The sequence below is a fragment of the Triticum urartu genome, chromosome 1 (genome assembly GCF_003073215.2).
Source record: "Triticum urartu cultivar G1812 chromosome 1, Tu2.1, whole genome shotgun sequence".
NCBI classification, from domain to species: domain Eukaryota; kingdom Viridiplantae; phylum Streptophyta; class Magnoliopsida; order Poales; family Poaceae; genus Triticum; species Triticum urartu.
The window spans coordinates 539,322,564-539,331,514 of record NC_053022.1 but is presented as its reverse complement, the minus strand read 5'-3'; the positions used below and the strand labels follow the sequence as shown (position 1 = coordinate 539,331,514).

The following is an 8,951-nucleotide window of genomic DNA, read 5'->3' as shown; positions in this document are numbered from 1 at the left end:
ACTACTGCGTGGTCGTCTGGGCGTAGGTCTGCCGCGGAAGGAAGGTAGGACATGGTGGTAGAAAAGAGCGGAAATTGAGCAGAGAGCGGCAGGGGATGGAAGAAGAGAGTGGGGGGCTTTGGCGCAGTGGGATGCTCCAAAAGCGTGGGCTCCGCCTTCCTTTTGGGCGGTCCAGGGAGCAGAGAGCGACGTTTCTCATGTGCGGACTCCCGCAAAGCCCCCCCCCCTCCCGCCACACACACACGTTTTTCTCCAGTTTGCGGGAGAAAACACGTCCGGACCACGCTGCGGACTGAAACATGGCCGCGTTGGATGGTTTCCACCGTCCGGACAATGCAGTCCGAACAGGTGCGGGTCGCCGTTCGAGATGCCCTAAGATCCCGCTATTTTGCATCCAAATAATTCTAAATAAAGCTATAATCAACAATTCTAAATAAAGCTATAATCAACAACATTGGAATATGCATATGAATCATTCACAACATTCATAATATTGACCATTTAACTAGATGCATATGAATCATCTACCGGCATCCATACATCCATCATATTTATCCAACATCAGTGATATTCAACCAAGACCTGTCATATGCATATGAATCATAGAATCAATAAAACTTGAAACTACAATATGAACTAGGTTTCATCTTCAACACATCCATCATATTGAACCATTCTAAATAGAGCTAGAATCAACAAAACTCCCCCGGCTTTTAGCGCCGTTGGCGCTGCCGGTAGTGTTGACGGCAGAGCTCACGACCCATCTGAGGTGTTGCTGACATGGTTCCTACTGCAAGACCACGGCGGCAGGAAAAGTGTCAGATGTGCAAAAACTTACAAAGCTGGGTCAGATCTGACTGAAGTTTGTGAAAATGGTCAAAACAGTGAAATAGGCCGGCGCGCGTGGGTGACGACCGCAGCTTCCTGATTTGCGTGGGCGTCTAAAGGTGAGAAGCGATGGATCGATCGATATGGTTGCGGCAGCTACCTCCTTTCTATCCATCTGCGGTGCGCCTAAATGTGTGTCGTCACCTTATAAACTCCGGCCATTCAGGCTCACGCTTTCCATATACAAAAGACACACGGAGAGACAGGGAGACCGCCGACTGTTGGCCATGCTCATGCATGTGGCCGGTAACATAAAATACATGCAGCAGGAGCGGTGCAGAGAGCCATATACATCCTTATCTCGCGTGCCGCATGCATGCGTGTCCAGCCTCCAGGTCACTCCTTTACACGTGATTCTCCCGCGGGCTCTCAATAGTTTATGCCATGCAACATGCACCGATCATCGATCTCCGATCAACATCTGTGTGCACGATACATTCCTCCTACTCAATCGAACATGCTTACCTCACACACTTCTATATAACTACTATATGAACGTTCCTATTTATGCTCCTCGATCCATCTTTCCAATTTCCATAGTTTATCACGGATTGATCGATGCATGCATGATCGAATATATCACCACGCATCAGCAGGCCGGCCGGCGCAGCCCAACCGCCTGCTGATCGTATCATCGCCGGAAAGGGCACGCTTTTCTGTGGGGATTACGTCCCTGAGTGCCTGCTTACTCATCCATGGGTTGTTACAAGTCATCAGATAAATAGATATATATGTATAAATATTCTACTCCTACATGAATATATCCACTGGGTACGTTTATTACACATGTGCACGTGGGCGCGTACGCAAGCATCCACTAACCCCGTACTTAATTGGAGATTCGGCGATCCGACGTGCGCGGGGGTTTATCCAACTGATGTGGCACTTTGCATCATACGCACAACCTAGCTTGATTATGGAAAGGCCGGTCTTGCTCGATAGATAGATAGATATGATCGATATGATTATTATGTGTAGCATGTTCGTCTGAAGATCAAAAGACATGCGTTGGGCTTTTCTTTCCGACATCGTAGATCGATGACGATTGATCATTAAGCACATAATTAACTTGATTGTACGTGATCTATGCTTTTCTATGCCATCTTTGACCAATTTGGGATGATGCTCGTGTCGTGCAGCTCTGCTGTCCACGCATGGTTCGTTCATCTCTCTCTGAGTGCATGCTATCGATCAGCAGGTGATTTGTTTTTACCATGTCTAGGTGCATCAATGGGAGCGGTAAGGACCCATGAATATATAGGGATTTTTTAGTGTTGAAAATCTTGACAACAAACTTACCAGATAAGTGGTAGCTAGCTAGTATTATTGATCAATTATATATCCTTACTTTTTATCCGATATCGTTGCGGATAAGTTCCACACATGCATGCATCATGCATTATACCTGCGTCCTGTGGGAGGAATTTTCTTTAGTTTATGATGAGTAGCTCTGTTGTCCAAACGAAATTATCAAAAATAAATCGAATGAAATAAATGGGCGCAAGAAGCTACTCCCAAGACACGTGCATACGCAAGCAGGTTTGAGATAGGCTCGGTTAATTAGTACACATAATTAACTGATGGTCCTACTAGCTTGATGATACCACACTCATCATGCATGAATGCAAGGTTTCAAAGCGAAATTCCAGATATATATTTAGGGAATAGAAGTATCAAAATCCACTCATCATGCTAGCATAAATTTTATTTGGAAATAGTTTAAATTTAGTCATTTTTTACTGGTTTCCTCTCTTTTTTTGCGGATATTTTTTTACTGGTTTCAACATAGCTAAGAGGCCTTAATTTCTTACAACATAGCTAATGTTCCTATCTTATAAACCCAAGGAGGCCTTATTTTTTTACTGGTTTCAACTTAGGTTACAAATTTCTATGATGTGCCCAATGAGGCCTTATATTTGTTGTCCCATGCATGTGGAGGTGACAAACTTAGGCATCCGTCGAAGTTAGCTAGTTTGACTCTAGCGTGTAACTCCCGGCGCCGCAACGCAACCACTCAACTTGGGTGGGCATTTGGGTGGAAACTAATCGACCACGGCATGTGCTCTGTCCTGACTGGCTGCTGGCCTGACACTCCCTTGACAAACGAGGATGAAGTTTAATTGGTTTGCAGTATCGTAAATTCGATACCGATCGCAACTGTATACGCAAGTTAAGTTAGAATGCGTGTCTGCAGCCGGGCTGCTGGTGCTGGGCACATCATTGACCTGCAATAAATAGTTTGAGTAAGCACCACATAACTCCCAGCTAGATATATATACACTCTAGTAGGAGTACTGCCGTGGAGTACGTGAGTGTGAGTCGGTCAAGTGTTGGTTGGCTCTTGGCTCTTCGCAAGTTCATTTTGGCCACTTGCGGCCCTATTTTCGCTGTTGATCTCTTGACCTCGGGCACTGTGTGGTGAGCTGTGACATGTTCATAGAGCAAATGTAGTACTCCCTGCTGCTTGTAGTTGATCTCTTGACCTCGGGCACTGTGGGGCGGCGACAAGTCTACATATAGATTAGATCAGAAATATCAGTGCGGCACGACCGTTTCAATTCTCCCCCTCCGGCAAGGTGCCGCTGATTCTTCACGCGATCGCCGCAACGTGCAGGCAGTGTAAGAATATAGTACACAAGTTGCAGTGTCAGATGTTAGGTGTATGTTGGGGCGACGAGGGAGGGAGTACTTTCCGTCTGAACAATGAGAAAACATAGTCCTACTGCATACATACGGACGCGCTGCAGGATGCTGATCTATCACGTGCATGCATGGATGCTCGCGTGGCAGGTCGTGGGCAATAGTACGTGTGCAAGCTCATTCTTCTGGCAGGTCGTGGTGTACAGAAGAGGCCGTGGCGCGGGGCCAAACACCGACAGATTGTCCCACGAACTGACGTGGTAACTTCGCTCAGTCTCCGGCTTCTTTGTCCGAGATCGCCGTGGTCGTACTCCACCGGTACGGGGTAGTAATTAGAAGTTGCCAAGTTGCAGCGGTCGCCATGGCGCGTTCCCTCCGGTTTATCTATGTCGTACGCTCTCCTGTTTTATCTCTGGTGGTCAAGCTGAGCTAGTCGATCGTTATGAGGGAAGCTAACACTCCGGCTGATTTATGTGCCAAATATGCTACTTGTCTTAGCAGTACCGATTGCTGGATTGCTGAAAGTCCGTCGTTTCTTGTTAGAACCCTTCTGACTGATGTTAGCCTAATTTTCATTAAGCAAAAGATCCCTGAGTTTTTGAGTTAAAAAAAAGGAGCTAGTCGATCCACTACCTTGACTTTTACACGCGTTAAGACTGTGTCTTTGAAACATGATGACAAGTTTTTCGTAATCAAATCTATGTTTATGCTCCTACATGAAAAAGAACATTGGATACAATGGGAATAACTCACACAATACTATGGACAACTTGCAGAAATTGTCATCAAAGACCTGTTGCAAACTAACCTTGATGAATCGCCACCGCAATAGTAGACTATGGCATAGAACGGAGATTCAATCCAGCAAAGCATATCCATGTGCTTGCGTGTGTTGTGGGGGGGGGGGGGGGGGGCTCCCCGATCTAGATGACCAGCTGTGCTAGTATGGCGACACAAACACGACTACCATACTAGTAAAGGCTAGAGGTGCTGAATAAGATGACATTGTCACCGACTATGGCACAGAGACATGCCAAAGTATGACAACAAGCACCAACATGTCTTCCAATAAGATAGGCGGAGATAAATACTCACGAGTTCGTTGGCAACACCAGACCAAGTGCTATCGAGAGGAGATTGGGTCCAAATGAGTTTTATTCAATAAAAACATCTGAACAACGTCACCACGACACTATAGCATAGTTCTCAAAACACATGTTGTTTCCTTTTTGTCGAAAGAGGTCTTCTCTCCACTTTATTCAACAACAATGTTCAAATTCATCCGTACAAAGCCAGATATGGTGGCTTACATCTAAAGATAAAGCATATTTAGCTAAATTATATGCCTCGTATTTTTTCTTTGAACCATTATGAGCCTCATAACAAACTTAGACTTAATAGCAGTTATATCCCTCATGATTGCTTCGTAATTCGAGTTTGTTGCCATCGCAGTATCTTCCACTGCAGTTTCACAATCACATGCAACATATGTCAATGAATGTGATGGGCCTAGAGTTTGTTAACCATGTAGTCAATAGTTAATGTGGTGCCATCGTGACAAGCCCAAAGGACCCTTCAGAACCTCCTCTGTTATGTTGTTGTCTTTGAGGTGTAGTCTGTCATAGGATCTCCTAAGCCTGACCAGGGTCACCTGCAGGGCTGCATCCTCAGGAAAAGCTAGAAAATCACGTTCCGTGTTTAGGACGACGCAAGTCACGGAGTGAGACGTAGCTCCGCGTCGCCTATGGCACAACCTATTGTGTCGTTCGATTGAGCTTGTCTGGCGAAGTGGTTTGCAGGGATGTTCTGAACACCGGTTCATGGAACTGTCCACCGGTTTTATCTGGTGGGCTGTTAGGGTGGTTCGCGGGGATGTTCTTTTTTGTGTGTTTTTCTTTACGGTTTTCATCGGTTTTTCTATCGTTTTTAAATTTTATGTTTCCTTTTCACCCTTTTTTATTGTATTTTTTTCAAATACATTTTCACTCTTTTTAATATTCCATTAAAAAAATTCATATACCATTGTACATTTTATCACACTTACCATTTTTCAAATACATGACCAATATTTTTTTCAGATACATGTTTGACATTTTGTTGAATACATGTTAAATAATTTTTAATACATGTGAAACATTTTATATATACATTGAACATTTTATAATACATGTGAATTTTTTTTCAGATACACCTTTAACATTTAAAAAAGGATGTGATAAATACTTTTTAAATACATGTTGAACAATTTTCGTTTACACATGGAACATGTTTCTGATACCTGCTGAACATTTTCAAGTACATGATGAATATTTTTTCAAATACATGATTGACCTATTTTTCGATTTTTTTTAATAGATGCTAATTCTTTTTGAATACATGTTCAAGATTTGTTTGGATGGTAAATAAGAAAATTTCAAAATAAATGATGTTCCACATTGTATAAACATATTTTTTTTACAAATTTCATGAATACAGTATTCTAACACATCAACATTTTTTTATACGTCATAAAGATTTTTATAATGGTGTGAAACGTTTTTCAAAATTACAGAAACATTTATTTGCACTTTATAATTTTTCTAAATGTCACAAATATTATTTTGTAACATATTAACATTTTTAAATGTCACATACATTGTTCTGAAGAGTGGAGTTTAAAAAAATTACTTGAGGAAATTTTTCAATGACTTAACATTTTTCTAATGCATGTCAAAAGTTTTTATTTAATTTGGAATACATGTATTTATAAAATTTCACAAAATATAAACAAAAGAAAGGAAAAAAACTAATGAACAAAGAAGCAATGAAGAATGGAACAAATGAACGCGCCCGAGGGTACTACTGAGCCAGCCCGGCAGCAAGTAGTGCTGGATTTGGCATTCATTTGTATGGTGTTCATATGTCTACATGTTAGATACTTCCGATTAAGGCTTCTCTTCGTCATCGATCGTTATTAATTGGATGCGCTGGTCCCTTGAGGCCTTAGCACGAAAACCTCCCGATTGTTTATACTACGATAAGGTTTGATCAGCTCCGTGAGGGAGACAAGATAACGGCGGCATGCCTTCAGTTTGTTTCGGTGCTTATAATTGCCGCTAGGTAGTCTATTAATCTGGATGCAACTTCCATTACTTTTGATATTTTTGTTATTTATAATAAGGATGTAGCTAGGTCTCAGTCAACTGAGATTTAACCGTCTCAATCAAGTGACATATAGAGTAGTATATAAGAAGAAAAAAAATTAAACAGAAAAATTTGCACGGACCACCACTCAAGATGGAACGAATAAACATCAACTGAGACATAAACAAGTCTCAGTCGACTGATACTTAGTAAAACTGTTATAATAAAGTTTGATGAACAGATCGGAACTTTTTCCGGAAAAAAAAAACCGCTACATATACTACACTACTATTACGTGAATGTGAGTATCTGCGCCGCTGATTCCAGCTGATCTTTTGACCCCGGGCGTGTCTGTGAGGCGAGTGGTGACAAGTCTATAGAGCAAATGTACTCCCTGCTGCCTGCACTCCTTCTACTTGATCTCTTGACCTCGGGCACTGTGAGGTGGTGGCAAGTCTATAGGTCAGCGCGAAGTCTACGCAGCGCTTCTTCCAGACCGCGTGGGCCGGAGTGGGCGCCGCTACGCTGGCGTCCATGGATCTCTTATTTGTCTTGGGCGCCATGCCGTACTCCTCGTGCTCGGGCGCCAGTGCCGTGAGAAGGTCGACGCCGAAGAGTCGCACGGTCCTCGTCACCGGGGCCGGCGACGGGGCGGCCGCCGCGTTAAGGAAGGTCGTCGTGCTCTTGGACCGGAGCTTGCAGTCGATGAAGAGCTGGTTGTTGCCGGAGGCGGAGCGGTAGAACCCGACCGCGTCGCCGGCGTGCAGGCCCTTCTCCTTGACGAAGCGGCTCCACCCCTTTGTGAGCACGTAGCTCTGGCTGCTGTTCCAGTACGAGTACCGGAACCTCCACATCTTTCCGACGGCGTCATCGAAGTTGAGCAGCACGCCCTTGCACTCGCCTGGTACGGCGGTGCTGGCAGAAGGGAGCTGCAGCGGGAAGTGCTTCTCGGCGTGCTGCTTCGGGATCACCAGCCGGTTCAGCTTCCCCACGTCGCTGGGCGTGACCGTCTTGTCGAACAGGTGCTCGCGCCGCGCCGCCGCGGAGGGCGCCGCGGCTGAAGGAGCCGACGAGGCGGGAACTAACGACGACGACGTAGGGGACGACGCCGCGGAGGCGAGGAAGGCGCGCTTATGCTGCGCGAGCTCATCGGGGTAGATGTGCTTGCGCAGCATGTCCACGACCTCGGCCTTGGAGCGGGCGGCGAGGAAGCGGAGCTCGGCGGCGTCGCCGGGGTCGGACTCGGCGAGCGGGCGGAAGTTGGTGACGGCATCGCGGCCGCGGAAGCGCTGCGCCGCCGCATCGTAGGCGCGCGCCGCCTCGGCCTCCCCCGTGAAGGTGCCGAGCCAGACGCGCTGGTGGCGTTCATAGATCTGCGCGCCCCAGCGCCCGTTGGGCTGCGGCACCACGCCCTTGTACTTGGACGACGGCAGCCTGCCGACGCGGCAGGAGTCCGCCTCGGCGCCAGGCTCCGGCGCGTCCATGACCGCGCTGGCCCCGCTGCCGATGCGCTGCAGCGGCTTGGTCGCCGGCGCGGCCGGCGCCGGAGAGGCCTTCTTGCCCGTGGACGCGCCGCTGCTCACGTCGCCCACGAGGCAGCTTTTTTTTTTGTCCATCCGACCACCACCGAGAGAAATCAAGAAGATGCTTAGCTAGTAGTAGCTTAATTAGCTAAAGGTTGTGTGGAAATGGAGGCAGTAGGTAGGTAGGTGCGTGTGTTATATAGAGGATGAGACGAGGTGAGTGTGAGTGTGGCTAAGCTGGCTAGTGCATACACCAACCACACTATATTGTATTGTTTCATACATTTCCACACATGGGCTTATGGTTTTTTTTGTCTTTCATATGTGTGTAGTACATAATAGATATACTATTGTTTCTTTTTATTTATACATGCTAGTGTTGTTTTTCATTTGCATGGTACTTTAGTTATACATAAATGATTTTATATTTCTTTGCAGACAGTACTTGATATTAGTATCAGTTTGTCTAATCCACATCTAAATATTTTTTTTAAATGTCACATCTAAGCTTCCACAAATATATAATGTAACAACAAGTATTAGTAGTTGTGTATAAGGTTTATGTTTTGGACTTAAGGTTTCAATTTAAATATTATATATTTATATAGGCCTCGTGGGCACTTGTGTTGATGTGGGTCAACTAGTAGATATTTTATGGCGGCTTTCATGGAAAGGATAAATGAAAAGATCAAAGACTACGATGAGGATGATGATGAACACACTAGTTGGCCATGCTACGCACACAGTATCGTATGGTGTGGTTGTGTGAGAAATTCA

General features: G+C 45.3%; 1 protein-coding gene across 1 annotated transcript; it reads right to left on the bottom strand.

Annotated features, from left to right (window-relative positions):
- Positions 1–6,807: 6,807 nt before the first annotated feature.
- On the bottom strand, positions 6,808–8,595 carry LOC125527517 (AP2/ERF and B3 domain-containing protein Os05g0549800-like). The gene has a single exon (XM_048692031.1). It carries the CDS (start codon positions 8,265–8,267, stop codon positions 7,026–7,028), a length of 1,242 nt encoding a protein of 413 aa, XP_048547988.1. The 5' UTR covers positions 8,268–8,595; the 3' UTR covers positions 6,808–7,025.
- Positions 8,596–8,951: the final 356 nt, after the last annotated feature.